This window comes from Ambystoma mexicanum, chromosome 6q (genome assembly GCF_040938575.1).
Source record: "Ambystoma mexicanum isolate Mex_15411 chromosome 6q, UKY_AmexF1_1, whole genome shotgun sequence".
Lineage (NCBI taxonomy): Eukaryota > Metazoa > Chordata > Amphibia > Caudata > Ambystomatidae > Ambystoma > Ambystoma mexicanum.
In genome coordinates, this window is record NC_090937.1 from 1,126,730,044 (window position 1) to 1,126,746,735 (window position 16,692).

At 44.6% G+C, this 16,692-nt stretch overlaps 1 protein-coding gene across 1 annotated transcript in view; it reads left to right on the forward strand.

The window, feature by feature from the left end:
• Window positions 1-11,768, forward strand: part of COMMD8 (COMM domain containing 8) — a 371,100-nt gene extending 359,332 nt beyond the window's left edge. Inside the window, exon 5 of the mRNA XM_069631717.1 lies at window positions 11,315-11,768. Coding sequence (XP_069487818.1) covers window positions 11,315-11,335 — 21 coding nt within the window. The 3' untranslated portion in view covers window positions 11,336-11,768. The remainder of the gene's footprint in view (window positions 1-11,314) is intronic.
• The last annotated feature ends 4,924 nt before the right edge of the window (window positions 11,769-16,692 follow it).

Genomic DNA, 16,692 nt, shown 5'->3' on the forward strand with positions numbered 1-16,692 from the left:
AATGGGGAACTACCGGGCCATTCCAAGTTCGGAGGGCCCGGTAATTCCTCCTTCAGGGAACCCGGGCCCGGTCCTTCATCATTCCCATTCAAGCCCCCATAGGGCTCAATGGGAATGGGGAGGGAGCTAACAACGGGCCCGTCAATTACGGGCCCGTTGTTAGCTCCCTGTTCCCTCGAGGAAACCGCTATGGATGTCTGGAAAAACCAGACATCCAGAGCGGGTACCGCGAGGGGACCTCGTAATAGTGCAGAGTGGGTTTAACGGCGCCAGCACCATTACCGGCGCCGTTAAACCCATTCCGCACTTCTCGTAATGAGGCCCATTGTCTTGGTAATTGAGTGTACAAGATACCTGGAGAAAGGGAGGCATTCTCACAGGAACCTATGGGCAATAAGGGATGTTGATGTTTGAACTGAAACTCTACACTTTTGAATTGAACTGAGAACTTTACAGCCTGTTGACATTTGAACCTGGAACTTTGATTTGTACCTTGGAAAAGGGACTGAGACCTGGGAAAGGGAGCCACTCCCTCAGGTAAAGGTCCCACCTACAGTTGAAACTGTCATTCACTGTCCAGAAGAAGGGAGTCATTCTTCTGGACCAAGAAGATCCATTACCTTCTTTAGTTTAGTTAGAAGTGTAAGGGACAGAAGTAGGGTTTTGGACACAGGACGGTGAACTTTTTGATTTATACGGACATCCTGACTGAATCCTTAGTATTTTGGTTGAGGTAGAGACCACCCCCTTTTTAGAGTTAGGGAGCGGTAGGCTTTCACTTTATTTTCTGCTATAATAAAAGTTTATGCCAACAACTATGCCACCTGTGTGTCAGTCTCCTCCTTCTACACCTCCAATACCAAGTATTGTAGCAATGATGTAGTGGTTGTTTGCAGTAGTTTTTACAGCCCTGATTGGTCATCCTGTGCTCGGCAAAGAGGCAAAGTGTGGAGAACTCTCTATGGTGATTTATGATCAAAGTGATTGCTGCTATTATTCTTTTTTTGCACAACATTCAGAAACACCAGTTTCCCTTTTGCAAACCATATATTTTTTTCCTGCCCATTTCTCCGCCGATTCCTCCCTCCCTTGCCAATGACCCATAACATTTCTGCCTGCATAATGTAATCATGGGAAATGTTATTCATTTGAAAGACTAGACCTGAGTTTTTGGGAAAATGGAAAACATCTTGCCTGATGTGTTTTCAAATGTTCAGTTTTTGTACAACCCCCATATTGAGTGGTGCAACCACTAACACTAGTGGGGGGGGGGGGGGAATGAAGAGGGGCTAACACACCCAACCTAAACAAGGAAGCCAAAACTCTCTTAAAGGGAAGTAGCATGGCAGAGCGAGAAGGCTTAACTCTTAGGGTAGCAGGCGGACACAAAGTTGCAATTAGTCCACACACTTATTCGTAGAAAAATGCACCACACTGAAAAATATATAAATGTATTATGTTACACATATAGATCTCTATTACTTCAAATAATTACTTGAGCACACAGTTTGTTTATTGATTTATAAAGTGCACCAAAGCCGCAGGTATCAGGGCGCATTTGCAAGAGTTACAGATATACATTACCATGAATTACAATAGTTACGATCAATAAGTACAGAATGAAAGATACAAAGGATAATACATTGAAGTTACAGTAATGTGCTAAAAGTACATGCTAAAATACAATATCATGAATTACAGTAGTTACAGTCCATATATACAGAATGAGAGGGAATATAATATAGAAAGTACAACAAAGCACAAATGTTGTCCTTAATGGAAAGCCATTTATTCTGTCTCCTCGTCTCCGAAATGTGCTTTCGCCTTGGTATGCCAAGAGCTGTTCTAAGGGCATTATTTTGAAGGATTTGGATTTTATTAACAATGTGCTTGCTCGCACTTAGGTATAGTGCATTGCAGTAGTCCAACTTTGAGAGGATGAGGGCTCTGACTAGGATAGTACAACTTTCTTTGGAAAGCAAGGGTTTGCAAGCCCTGATCAACTTACATGTGTATGCATTGCAGAGGCCATGGTATTGCCTTGTTTGCTTAGATTAAGAGTTGAGGCTAAGTAAAATCCTTAAGTTTTTACTTTTTTTACAACTTTAATGTTGTTCCCGTCAATGTTGAATGAAGAGTATGTAGTACCGAGTTTGTTGAGGTTAGCTACGGTTCCTAGAATCAGGAGCTCTGTTTTATCATCATTCAGGCAGAGACCGTGAGAGGCCATCCATGCCTGGATGATTAAATACATTGTATTCACTAGGGGTACGTCCCTGCCTCATCCCGTTTTTTTGCTCTCCACAGGTCCCGTAATGCTAGATCTGAGATTGTGTCCCTTAAGGTGCTAGATGGGCCGTACCCCCTAGTGGATCCTTGGCTACTCCTGTCTTTGTCAGGGTCCCATGCCATATTGAAATCTCCTGTCAAATGATCCTCACCTTCTGCAAAGCCTTCCAATTTCTCCAGGACCTAATACAGAAAAGTCTTCTGTCCCGGATTTGGGGCATATACTTTGCCTATCGTAAGTACCCTGTCCTCCAATCGGACCTGAATAAATAGGTATCTGTCAATGGGTGTTAGGGAGAATTCTCTGTTTAGGCTGAATTTCCTAACCTAGTGAGTCCCCCAGCAGCTTTGCAGGATTTTTGGGGTTTATTTTTTTCTCCTGCCAAGAGTGAGACTCTTTTACCCTCACTCTTGGACATGATTTGAGTGTGCTCCTTTGACTCTAGATGTGTTTAATGGGCTATGGGGTCTTTTACTCCATAGGGCTTCATGCGTTTTTGTGATGTGTTACACAGCACCCTCAGTGCAGTAACACAGGGGTGTCATAGTGACCCCCCAGTATAGACTCCATACCCTGGGACTGACTACTGTCTCCCAGGGCATGTAAAGTCACCATTGACTTTACTAGTCTTGAATTCTGAGCAGAACCAGTACAAACCATCATATTGTGGACGTACTGGCTGGGGCAATTTGATTGCCCCGGGGTCTGTTAGTCGAGGGGGCACGTCTCCGTCCCCCCTGATCGAGTTTTGGCTGGTGGCAGTGGATACCACTTTTTATATTCAACCGCGAATATTTCTCTATGGGATTTTCCCATTGTTCGAGGCTACTATCTTTATTTAATTACGATAGCCTCGAACATACTGCCGGTTTATTTAATTATTTTTTAATTCTCCGGTTGGTATTTTTTGCCAGAACTCGGTTCTAAAATGGCGTTTGTGTTCTCTTCTGTGACTCTAACCCAAGTCGAGCCCTTTGTTCCACTTTTTGGTGGGCTTCTCCACAGAAGCCCTCCAAAGTGGTGCCACTCTGTCTGGGGTACTTAGGAGGGTTGGAGGGGGATTTAGGCACCCTGGACTGAGTTGCCTAGGCAACTCAAGTCGCACTCCGTCCTGATTGGCCCAAGTGGTGAGCCGGCCGGCTCACCACTTAGCATGGTTGAGTGACAGCTAGGCTGAGTGAATGGGGGTTTTCTGCATAAAGGCAGGGCTTTGGGGACTGGAACTTAAGAAGTCGCCACAGGACCTAAGAATCCGACGAGGGAGAAGCTGAGCCGACCTGCCACGACGACACCACCGGTGGAGCCCTGCTAGACCGTCTCACCACTTTTCCCAACGACAGAGGAGATCTCCCGCCGGAGAGTCTTCTTCCTTTGACTGGTGGGGATAACCAGTTTCACCGTCTTTTCGCCTTCCCGACCCATCTCGTGGCCGCCTTGCCTGTGCCAGGCACCCCGGCAACCGGAATACCATGTTTTACCACGACCGCGAAATAAAGGGTAATACCTTTAACCGGAAAACTCTGCGGCTGGTTTCTTCCCTGGCAGTGCAACGACCTTCATCTTTCCTCCAAGTCGAGACCTTCTCTTCCCCTGGACGACGACGAGACTTGCATCCGCTGCCAGGAACAACTGCCACCGCTGGAAGATCCTTCCCACTTAAGGTACCGTGTCCCTTGCCACCGACTGTACGGGGTAGATTTAGCCCCCGGCTTTCGAACCTGGGTTAGCCTGAGACACCCTGGCTAAACTTTTCTGAGCCTCTCTAAACTCTTTTTGAACTCTCTGCAAGACTTTCTAAGCCTAGTGTAACTGTGTGATCTTGGGCGCATTTGTGCTCTGCTCTCTATAAGAGTGGGCCCAGCCTATGGACTTTGGCTCACAAGTGACTTTTGCTCTTCTGCCTTGCTAATAGTGTTCCTAAATCCTAGAGTGGTGTACCTTTCCATATTCTGTCTTTTCCCCTCCCTGTTTCATAAACTTATTGGAGTGCCTTCATAGTTAAGCGCTAAGCGCTCACCTCTGTCTGGAAATAAGTGGTGTTAACTAAGACGTATCTGATAAGGAATAAGGGTTGTATATATTATAATAGTAACTGTGCTTAGAGTGTTTTACAATAAGAGTGCTGGAGTGTTGCAAACAGTGTGTTTTTAAATAAATAATTATATACTTTGATACCAAAGCTCTGGTCAGTGTTTGCTTGTATTATTGTGTCAGAGTGCCTATTGTGTATACTTTGCATACTGTCTAACTCTTCTTGAGGGAAGTCTCACTGCTTAGCCACAGCTACCAGGTAAATCTGGGTGGTACAGACTGCTACCAAGTGGGTTTACTGCTAACACCTGTAGTCCTAAATCTTTTGCAGTGTTCCCAAAGGGAACTGCACAGGTTTCTGCCTAACAATGGGGTCGGCCAAGGTGCAAATTACTTTAGCTCCTAGTGTGTTTCTGAGACCTATCAAGATACCAGCGGTTTTATTTTTGGCGTTGGCCTGGTAGATTTGTGTAAACTGGTGTAAACGCATTCGGAATCTATCACCTCTTTTGATGTGTGTCTCTTGTAGAAGGATAATATCTGCCTCCCCCTTTTTAAGTTGTGCCTCTAATTTCTTTCGCTTCCTGGGAGTGTTTAGGCCCTGAACTTTATGTCAGAGCATTCTCAGTGATTTATTCCGGGCCATGATTAAGTCTCGTTTGGGCTCCCACCCATTGTTGCCTCGTACGAATCCTCTTGTGACTCCACAATGTTCCCCATGCTGTTTCCCACCCATACATCGGGGAGCGACTTTGGTTTCTTTGTTCCTGACTTATGAGTTGGCTTGTGATATCTTTGCATTTCTTTAAGCTGCCCACTATGTGGCATCGGACACAGCGTTTCCCTAGTCCCCATCTCCCCCCCCCACCCCGACCCACTGTTTCCCCTTCTATGCTCTACCCTCCCTTCCCTTATTCCCTTATTCGGTCTAGGTGCGGTATCCTACGGTACAATCCAAAATCCCTTGGGAACCGGCCACGTTTTACCCAGAAGATTTTAAGGTTAAATAACCTTCTGTGGATTCCAAATGGTGCCCTCACAGGTCCCACGCCCGGCCTGTGTAGAGAGCTGCATTTATCTTGATCAGTCCTCTCTCACTCTACGTGTATTCGCTTTCCCTCTCCTCTCCATTATTTCCAGTTAGGCTTCCCCTCGTACTATCTCTGTGTTTTCTTTTCCCCCTCCCTGGGTCCCTGTATACGTCCTATTTATCCATCTTACTCCCCTCTCAGTTTCTGTATGGGGCCCTTCAATTTGTCTCCTCTTTTCCCTGTTGGGGTGGACCAGTCTCATGGTCTTGCCCTCTGCCGAGGTGCCTCTCACCTGTTCTCTCTGGGGTCTGCCTCTTCCTCCTCCATACCCGGTATTTAGGGGCCTTCGGCGCATGTGGTGGCCCTTTGTTGCTTCCCGTCCCATGAAAAGAGTAGACCAAAAGGAAATGTCCATTTGTATGGGATCCTTTTGTCTAGGAGTACTTTCGTCACAGGGCTCATCTCTCCTTTTCAATAGTGTTATTGCTGCTAGGTGCTGGAATAGGGAGACTTGTGATCCGTTTATCGTGATAATTGTCTGTCCCCTGGCGGCTCGGAGGATTCTCTTTCACTTTGTACGAGCCCAGTGCTGCCAGGACCATCTCTAGGTCTGTCGCCCGGACCTAACCTTCTAGGTCCTCCTCTGTGTATGCGATCAATGTGAGTTTCATCTGGGGAGGTCTCCGTTATAAGGGTGGCGAAGCATTGTTGGACTAGTAGCTTTAGTTCTGCATTCGTATTTGTCTTGGCCATGCCTTTGATCCTAATATTAGACCTTCTCCAACGGTTTTCAATGTCCTCAGACTGGATTTCCAGATTGTGTTTGTCAGTCACAATTTGATCCAACCATTCTGAGTTCCGCCAGTCATCGCCGGAGAGATCCGATAGTCCCGGTTCCATAATGTCAACCCTGTGACACAAGGTATTAATCTCTCCCTGGACCTCTTTTATGGAGCTTTTTAGTTCTTCTTTTAAGTTGACCATTTGCTCTTGGAATGACGTCGACATTCTTTCTTCCATGCCCCGAAGTCATTCCTGCATGTCCTCCTTACTGAATGCCATGTGTCTGCCCACCTGTATATCTTTGGACTCCTTATGTTGGTTTCCTAACTCATTTGCTGGGACTTCTACTGGGTTATGTTGCCAGCACCTTGCCAGCGGCCCCCTTTCCAGGCACTTATTTGCACATAGTAATCCTGGTGTCTGCTTCGCACCTGCCTGGGCGACACCGTCCCTCACTGCTTGTCTGCTGCCTCTTGCTCACTCCTCTGCAGACGCAGCCGTGCAGGGTGCCGGTGCAAGTTCTTTCATGTAGATGCAGTATTTCTCCTCTGATAGTTCTGTGAGGAGTATTAGTTCCTCAGTTTTATGTTAGCAGCTCGAAATGTTTCCTCCTTTAAAGCAGCCGGCACGGAGTTCGTGAAGTGCGACGTCACTCTCCGGCAGCCAACTTGGAATCTTGTAAGGTATTCTTTTAATTAATGAAGACCAACCCTCCTTATTACATCATGGTACTATTCCACTCTTCTGTAATCAAACTAATGGAGCCCAAAAGGTACAAAGAGGGTGGTCCAAGGCGGCACGATTTTAAATTGCACATGGATCTGTGTTCTTTTCTTGTTTGTGTTTTCTTTAGATTGCTCGTACTAACCTCATCCCCAATTGATCTCTGCATTTGATTTCACAGTCGACTCTCTCCCCCGTACATGAATGATTTTACCTTGCCAGTTACGACTGCTACTTCGCATCATTGCCCCCTTTGTGTCTTGATGCCTTGGCATGTTTGCTCTGTTGTCAGGGGGATAGCACAAAATGCCCCCCCTTCCTTCACCACTTGCCCAGCCCCGGTAAATTCCTGTCCATCACTTCCACTTGCCGACTTCCGCCCACCACCACACTCCACATTCTTTGTTGTCTTTCATATCTCAGCATAGAACATTTTGTCAGGATTTCAAGGTATGTTTTTGAAATCCAGGGCATTCATTGCGTGGAGTTTGTGGTGGTGACTGACCATGTAATGAGGGTATACTTGGTTGCATTGGCAGCGAGACCTACATCTGAACGGGTGGAATAGACCAGTCTGTTGTTTACAGTGATCCTCCCATGTCGAACTGTGGATGATTACATCATCAAGGTAGGCCCTGGCATATTCTATATGGTAGTTCAAGAGATTGTCAATCAATCCATGGAAGGTTGTGTGTGCACCATGCAGTCTAATTGGTCGTTCCGGACCCTGTTAAAGCCCTTGTCAGCTGGTAAAGATTGGCTCTTTGTCATGCCAATGGAATGGCACATGCTAACACTGTTTTGTGAGTTCTAGGGTGATCATATATTTGGACTGTCATCAATGAGCCAGTCCATGTCTATTAACGGATTGTAACTTTGTGGACTACATAAACATGATCATCTCTATGCCCAATTAGAAATTGCTTTTGTTCTTTCTATCTTAACACAGTTAGAAATTGTGAGATGCCCTCGCCGTACTTCTCCATGTATCCCCTAAGGTAACAATTTTTTAATAAGTAAAAAGAAAAAAGATCATTTGTTGTTGCTTGCATAGTCATGAACTACTTGATTTACTTAAATTGTTGTACCATATTATTTTCTTATTTATGATCTTTTCTTAATCATGACATGCACTTTTGATAAACCCGTAAAAGTTATGTAGGCTGCACTCAAATCAATTTAAATGTACATCTATGTTAAAAAACATTAAAAATGGTTAGAAAAAAATTATTGGTGATTGTATTAGTCTTCAGCTAAGACCTAAAGTAAATATCAATACCTATGCTATCCATAGTGTGAACAATACTGCACACATTAATCATATCTTGTTTAAAAAAACTTTGAGAAGTTTCCACCAAAGAGATCATCTTTAAAAATGAATGAATTCCAAATCCTATTCTTTTTCTATATATTTATGCATGAATTTTGAACACACAGTCAATACAGAAACATGCACAAGTAGATAACTTAAGCAAGGATGTTGGAGCCCCTCTACTGAGAAAGAACATGGGTCAAAAACCTCGGTCTATGAATTTCTTTCCCTCTAGAGGGTCCATAACCACGTTTCAGCTCACTGCAAACCTTCAGAGGGAAGAAAACTATTTGCATATCAGTCTGGTACCACCCACAAAGGCAGTCCAGCACAGAAATGCTAGGCAATTCTCCTCTGAACAAGAGTACCATCATCAACCCCAGACACGTGTCTTGGCCTTGTTTGGCCTCCTAAGTGAGGGGAAGTTGAGCCTCTCTAAGGCACAGTGAGCAAGTGGGTCCACGTCTGGATTACCCTGGGCTACTTGGGGTGAAACCCCAAGTTTTACAAATTAATCAAGGATGTGGAAGCCCCTCTATTGAGAACGAACATGTGTCAAATACCTTGTTCTATGGAATTTCTTCCACTCTGGAGGGTCTACAACCACGCACATAACTAGTGTCTTGGAGAAAGAAAATGAATGCATAAAGAAATCGAAGAACCATTACTTTCAGTTGATTTTACATTAGCAATATTTTTATATGGAACTAAACAAATCTATAACATTTCAGCTATTATTGGATCAACCACATGTAAATATCACAAAATAAACATAAATGTCCAATATTGTTAGATCATCCAAAGGTAAAAATCAGTTGTGCAGCATGTCCAATTTTCTAGGTCAATGGTAGTGTACATATATGTAAAATGTCCTGTTCTGGTAATGATTTACTTTTCTCAATGCGTTTCAAGTATATCCAATAACTCTTGTTTGAGAGTGGGTAAGTCTAGCTTCCTCAAACAATCTATTCAAATACAACAAAGTATCGTAGTATAAATGATCAATCCTCAAACCGTTAATCTAAAATAGTCAATGTCAAAATACTCCTATTATAACTAACATCCACAGTCTGGAGTTATAACTTCAACCAATAGTACCTCCTAGCTCACAATTAAATATTTTAAAAAATGCAATCAATAAAAGTATCTAACAGTGTCAAAGTGGAATGGTCAACAATAATTCAGTGAGCGATAAGAGTTAAAGATGTTACTCAATTCCAGAAACGAACTGCATTAGAAATAGCATATCCATGCAACATCCATCAGGAGGCGACAGAAGCATCTACTGAAAGAAATTGACACACAGAGCTGGATTTTCAGTTATTGTGGATTTTTTCTTATCTAATCTTGTGGATTGATGTTGCATTGAAGGCTAACTATCCTGAATAAGGGAATGTAAGACATTAGTACAATCGCGGTGGTCAGAAAATTACCTGTGATGAGAGAATGGTTTGACCAGATGACAGTTGTGCTGATAGGAGGTGAGGAGGGATGATGTCCGATAACAAGTTCAGAGGTATGGTCAGCAGTGTGGGGCAGGCTGTGGACTAGTTATCAAAAGCTTGAAACAGAGTAATTGTTTGAGGGGTCCATTTTAACCATTAGTTAAAATTCTGTGGCTATTATTTTTTGTTGTCATTTGTTGGACTTGTCCTAAGCTCCAGGACGTTGTGTGGGAACTTTGGAATTCGGCATGAAATTGTTAGATGGTGAACAGGATACATGTAGAAGAGTTGACTTACATGAGTGGTAATGTGCTTTTAAAGTGGAAAGAAAGGGGGAGAATGAAATATGTTTTCATTCTTAAACTCAAGGAACAGGGATGCCAAGTGTGCTTCACTGTTTATCGCTGCTGTACCCTTCCATCGGAAAATGTTAAACCTTTGCTGTAAAGCGAACCTATAAATGAATTATGGTACTTTTAGGTGGTTTAGCCTTTTGCCAACCCTGAATTTTTTTTGTCCAATCGATTTTGAATCATTATACTGCATAGTTTTCTGTAATCTCCTTTCCTCGTTATTTTTCCCCTTTCTTTGTCTCTCTTGTACATCTGTTGGTTCTCTTTTGTTGATCAGAATGATGTATGGTGTGATATGGTGTTTGAACTCCTAGAATGCAAACTGTCACTTGGAAAAGGCACCAATGCGCTAAACAAGATATGAAAGATACCTTGCCTGAAAGTCTTTAAGCAGTGCCTGAATTCCAGGTGGTTTACAATTGGGCTGAGGGAGACCGGTAAAGAGGTCCAAAACCTGGATGCCTGCTCCTAGAATGAATGCCCATCCCATCTAACAGCTAAATGTACACATGTCAGGAATGTACTGCCGAATTAACATCGTCAATAATTATAGGGAGCCGTTGTGGTATTTTCTTCCTTTTTCTGCTGTTCTCTACCTGATCGTTTCATTGTATTCTATTGTGCTTTACTATTTATTGTTGTATGCTATGTTATTTTATCTTGTTTTATTATGATATCTTTATATTATTTCACCTATCTATGTGTTTTAATGATTTGTGATATAGTTGAGATACTTGGCGATTTAGTGAATTGGTTTGGTAATATGTGATGATGTGTTGGTTACATTTTATGTAAAGTTCACATTTTGGACTAAAACACAATAAAATTATTATTATTATTATTTTTATTATTATTATATCTAAATGTAGTTATGGTGAAAAGCCTGGCTGAGGTCGAGCACAGGAAACGTAATGCAGTAGCATTAAAACTGATAGTTTGGTGTCTTCTAGGATTTAACAATAAAACATAAAATAGCTTGTAACTGGTTAGTGCAGGGCTGAACCCACATTCAGAAGGAAGTACCTTGGTCGTATCACCTTCTGATTTGCTATAGTTTTCAATGCTTTGGCACTTGCAATAGCATTCGATATTTTAAATGCTATATATCTTCAGTTTTAGTAGCCATCACTGTTGCTGCAAAAATCGTAAGAAATTGACATCACAGTCTTGATGTTTGTGGAATTTCATTTTCGTTGTATTGGTTCGGTTTATTTGAATTAACCTTTATTTACAGAGAAAGAAATTGACAACATAAGATTCGTGGTCTCTGTAATTGACATTAGCTTGATCGTAAAATTGTGTGTACTGTTTTATTGAAGTTTATTTTTTGTCATTTTCACATGTAGGTCGTCTTGCAGCTAAAATGATCCATCTTAAGGTTTCAACATCTTTTGTTTGGTGTTTTTTGAAGACACAGAAAAAGGAATGGAGATATCCGGAAAGAATGAAGGAATTTAAATCACTGATGTGAAGTCCAAAAATGGCAACACTGACTTGGCAAGATTTAAAAAGAGTACTGACCAGAAAGGCCCAACTTGTTCATGGCTCATATGAAAGAGGCGTGGAAACATGTTTTAAACTTCTTGTCCAGTTTCTATGTAACTGTCAAATTTTGCAATATGTTTTTTTAAAATATACATTTTGATGGGTTTGCAGACATTTAAAATGTTTAAAATATTTCCTTGAGATGTTCATTCCGAAACTAAATTGTGGATCTATGATGTGAGCTTTTTTTGTATCTACTTACATTGCAATCATGTATTATGGCTGTATTAAAACTGCAGGTGAATTATCCGCAAACTGGTTGATGCTTATTCACTATTTCAAGGCATTTTCTTTTCTCTCGTTATTAGTGTTCCAGGTCACACCTTTTCAAACGCTTGAAAACTTGCACTTATACTAGAAGTGAATGCTCGGTAATATAGCTCATGCAAGCAGCTGATGTCTTTATGCATAGTTTTATGGGTGCTGGTATGCAGTGTCTCCTATGAGAAGACGTTGTAAGTGTATGGTGTACAATGGCAATGCATTTGCCATAGTCTGTTATGTACTATGGCTACTGCATAATGTAATAAACGTGATACGTGATAAAGTATTGCCTAATCAGTTTTTGCGTACCAGTAAATATTTACATGTTTTTAGTATCTAAATAAACCACTCCATATCAATACATGTTACTCACTCTAGTGAGTGTTGTATGCCCCCCCGCCCCCTTATCAAGACTCATGCAATGTTTATATCTCGTATAAACCATTAGTACGCGGCTATGAAACCCTTTCAAGAAAAGGAAGGCCCATATGCATGGATGGCTTTGCTTCCTTTCTTACCTGCCAACTTCCATTGCACAGTCTATGCTCTGGGGTATCCCATAATATAGCAGATAGTGAATATGAGTGAAGGGAATCTGTAGACAGTGGGCCAGTACAAGAATCAATGTGGTGAGTAATTGCAGCTGTGTCCACTCCTTCTAGAGCAGTGGGATAGATTTCAAAGAATTACTGAAATGTTGACGGAGGCTTACCTGACTGGGAAAATCAAACAAACACGTTCTGTTGAATTCAATATATGTAGGTTTCTTTATGTTACGCTTCATTGATCGGTTTTGGTACTCTCTTCCTCTTTGAGATGCAACAAATTCCATTGTGGGATAACTACTTTTAGAAATTCAAGTACAACTAAGTGTGAACAATTCTTTAAGTGCAGTTGTCTATGTATGGTATGCTTATCCACAACAGATCATTTATGAATCTCGACCACAGGAGGTCATGGTTCCATTGTTCACATTCATGTGTTTCCACACTCCAGATTTGCATCTATAGGTACAAAGCCTGTAACCACAGCCAACCAATTTAACCTGGAGGTAGTGCTCATTTCCAAGCTGGAAGTTAGGTTGAAATTCCTCCCCATCTGTGTTTCATTTTGCGTTCAGTAGGTTTCAGATCTGGAATCTTGCAAGGGCCTTATTGTATGTATACCTTTCCCATGAATAATGGACATACATTAAGATGTGAAATCCGCTGACAACAGCATGCGTTCATCCTTGCACAGAATGCCATTTACTTGATCAGAGAAACGGTGAAGAAAAAATAGAACTATAAAATAATGAAAAGTGCAATACAGTGTAATAAAGACGATAAATCAGCACTTTTTTATAATTAAGTATTAAAGGTTGAAATAACAAGAATCGGAGACCACTGCAAAAACGGAGACAGTGAAACCCAACAGAACCCGACATATGAGAAATGTTTTTAGGCGTTTCTGTTTCATAAGTATACGAGACTCTATTTTGCAAGTGTAGCTGCCTGTTGTGTTAGTGAGAAATGTGTATTGCAATATGTTAAAAAGTGCAGAGACCATCTCTCTGAAGCCCTGCACCAGGCATAACACTATAAGTAATATATAGGCTGATCTCTAATCTTAACGTTTGTTGCAGAACTGTTGGAGAGATCAGTTGTAGCTGAAATCCAGCAATCTATAAACCTCTCGGATTTAAAACAAACTGGCTGCAGACTAGCGCACCATATGGAGTTAATTTTTGATGATCTAAGATCTCACTTTGATGAGGATTTTACAACAACCTTGGTGATACTTGACCTTACAATGTCTTTTGAAACTGTGGCTCATGACATTTTGCTGGACAAGCTCCGAGAGCTTAGAATTAATCACACAGTACAAGAATTGATTGCATCCTTCTTAGAACATATATTGTTGTGTAATCTTCTTTCTCAGTGCAAATTATGGAGTGTCAAAGGAGTCACCATTGCGCTCTTCACTTTTGAATATAGGCCCCCTTTGGCTACTAATTTAATGTTTTGCCTTTTAATAATAATTACAGAGATGATATGCAAGTGCATTTTAGACTGTCTAATTCACAGTCACCCATCAATACTTTTAGTTTCAGTCTTGCTTATCAGCAATTGGATGCACCCAAACTTTCTACAGACTTAATCCCGCTAAAACAGAAATCTTGGTAGTGGGTCCTGAGGCACATCTCTGATATTCAAGCTAGTTGCTAATGGAGTTTGAGGTATGTCCCACTCCAATCCAAAAGGTGAGAAACGTAGAAATGTTCCTTAATCGGGGGTTGACCATAAAGGACAATATGGCAGAAGTTGCTTGCTCTGGCTTTTTCTAACTCTACACATGTAAGCATATTTCTCCAGCATGGGGTCTGGCATGGATTCACATGCTCATGAATATTCCCCGTCGTCAGGCTGGGAATCCTCGGTAAAGAAAAAACCAGTATCAGTTTCGTTTCTGATCTGTCTTTCGTAGTAATAACCAATCACTGGTCTCTGCGTCATACTGACCACAGCCAATGACTGCCCTCTACCTAAGCCCCGCCTCTGGCAGCCATCTTCAGATTTTTACCGCACGTTCATGTGTCGGGATCCTCGTGCTATTGCTCTCGAGCGTTAGTGCTATTTTTTTCACGTTTTTTCTCAAAAACTTCGTTTTTTCGGTCAAAAGAGCCTCAAGCTCCACCGACTCTCTATCCGATCAACGGGGACCCGTGTCGGATTCGTCTGCGCCCTTCAAGGGTGAAGATTTCGTCGAGCTACGCTTTTGGAGGACTCCAGAAGTTTCTCAGGCCCGGTCATGGCCCAGGAGAAGGGAAGCTCGACGCCCGGAAAGCTGTTCAGGGTCTGCCCTGGATGCCAGCTGCAGAACGTCTTCAAGGAGGACGAACACTCTTTTTGTCTCTACTGCCTACATGAGGACAAAACGCACGTGGAGAAGGACTGTGCGTTTTGCGGCAACATGTCGGAGCGGACCATGAAGGACCGCCATCAACGTCTCGCCAACTGGCTAGAAGGGAAGAGCCCGTCCAGCGAGAAGAAGAAGAAGAAATCCGAGCGGTCTTCTTAGACCTTTGAGGACGCCCCGGCGACGAGGGTCCAACATAAGGCCAAGCACCGCGAGTCCGCTGGCACCGGGAGCGCCGAACGGTCGGGCTCTACGGGCGCCAGGCAGGGCGCACCCTCCCCGGCACCATCAACCACGAGCCAACGCTCTGGGTCGGGTAAGAGGAAGGCCGAGCACCCGGCGAAGCTCCTGGAGAGGCCCCGGTCGAGCTCGAAGGCGGAGGGGGAGCGAGGCGGTGTCCCCCCCCTCAAGGATAAGGCGGTGAGCGCACCTAAGGTGGTGAAGGCCTTAATCCATCCGGCCAAGCCCTCTATCGAAACTGTCGCGGCGGCCCTGGCTCAGCCTGTGCAGGCTACACCAGTGGTGGCGACCTCGGGGCTCAGAGTCTCCCTGCCACCTCGGAGGGAATCCTCTTTTGTGCCCATCGATAGGACCCCCGTGAAATCCCCCGAAGGGAAGAGAAAGGGGGGGCAGGGCGTCGTCGTAGATTCGGCCTCAACCTCGGAGGAGGAGCTGGTCGAGGTCTTAAGCCACGGCCTCGGCGTGGAAGAAGACCGGCCCGTCGGGATGGATCCCGACGCAGGTGACGACGACATCGTCGAGGGTACCGACGGGGCCCCTGATCGCCCGTCGGATTCCCCTCTGCCAGCGCCGCAAGACAACTCGGCGGCCATTTTGTTGGCTATACAGTCCTTATGCTCAGAGATAAGGACGAGACTACCGTTGCCGACGGAGGAACCTCTCCCGTCGGGGGACCCAGAACCGGGACCTTCTGGTGTTCCCCCTACTAAGAAAAGAAGGATCCACCCTCCACCTCCTTTTCAGCCGTCGCGCCCCGTCCAGCCCTCCTCCCCGTCCACCTGAGGGGATGATACGGGGACTGACACGGCAGCGACGGGTACGGACGACGAGGTATACGACGAGGATGTACCGTCGTCGCCTCCCACCAGGGCTTCTCCGCCCGACGAGATTGGATCGTTCCACTCCATGATCACCAGGGCTTCCGAGCTTTTCCAACTCTGCCCTGAGGAGAAGAAGAAGGAAGGTTTCCTTTATCAGCGGCGCGAGGCCAAGAGGAAGACGGTCCTCGCAGTGCCTCTATTGGACGACATTTGGGATGAGGGCCTCACCCTCCTCAAGAACCCTTCCACGACGCCAGCTAGAAGAGACCGGTACGAGAAGAAGTACCGGGTCCCGGACACGGCCCCCCTGTGCCTCCGGGCGCAGCCTACCCCGGACTCCGTCATCTCCGCGGCGGCCAGGAAGAAAGCGGGGGGGGGCGCGGCCTCCACATCGACTTCCCCACCGGACGGTGAGGGAAAGAAATTGGACGCTATGGGACGCAGAGTCATCTCGTCTGCAGCGACGACGATTAAAGCGGCCAACGCCTTGGCTATCGTGGCCCGCTACGACAGGGAGCTCTGGTACAAACTGGCTCCCCTGCTGGACTTCCTGAGGCCCTGGAGATCCTGCAGGAAGGTGAGGTGGCTTCGGACCACGCCATTACCGTTGCGACGGACATCGCCGACACTGGGTTCCGCCAGTTGGGCAACGGCGTTTGCCTTAGGCGGCGTGGATGGCTCAAGGCTACGGACTTCCGTCAAGACGTTCAGACCAGAGTCCTGGACATGCCCTTCGATGGGAACAACCTGTTTGGGAAAACAGTGGACGATTCCCTTCAGGCCATTAAAGCGGACACTGAGACGGCCCGGGCCCTTGGAGTTCTGCAACAACGACGGACGCCCTTTCGGAGCAGTGGAGGCAAGGGCGCCTCCAAAGGTTCCGGCGGCGGTTTCTCCACCTACCGTCAAGCGGCCCGCTCGTCGTCTCAGGAGGCCTACAGAGGACGAGGCAAGTC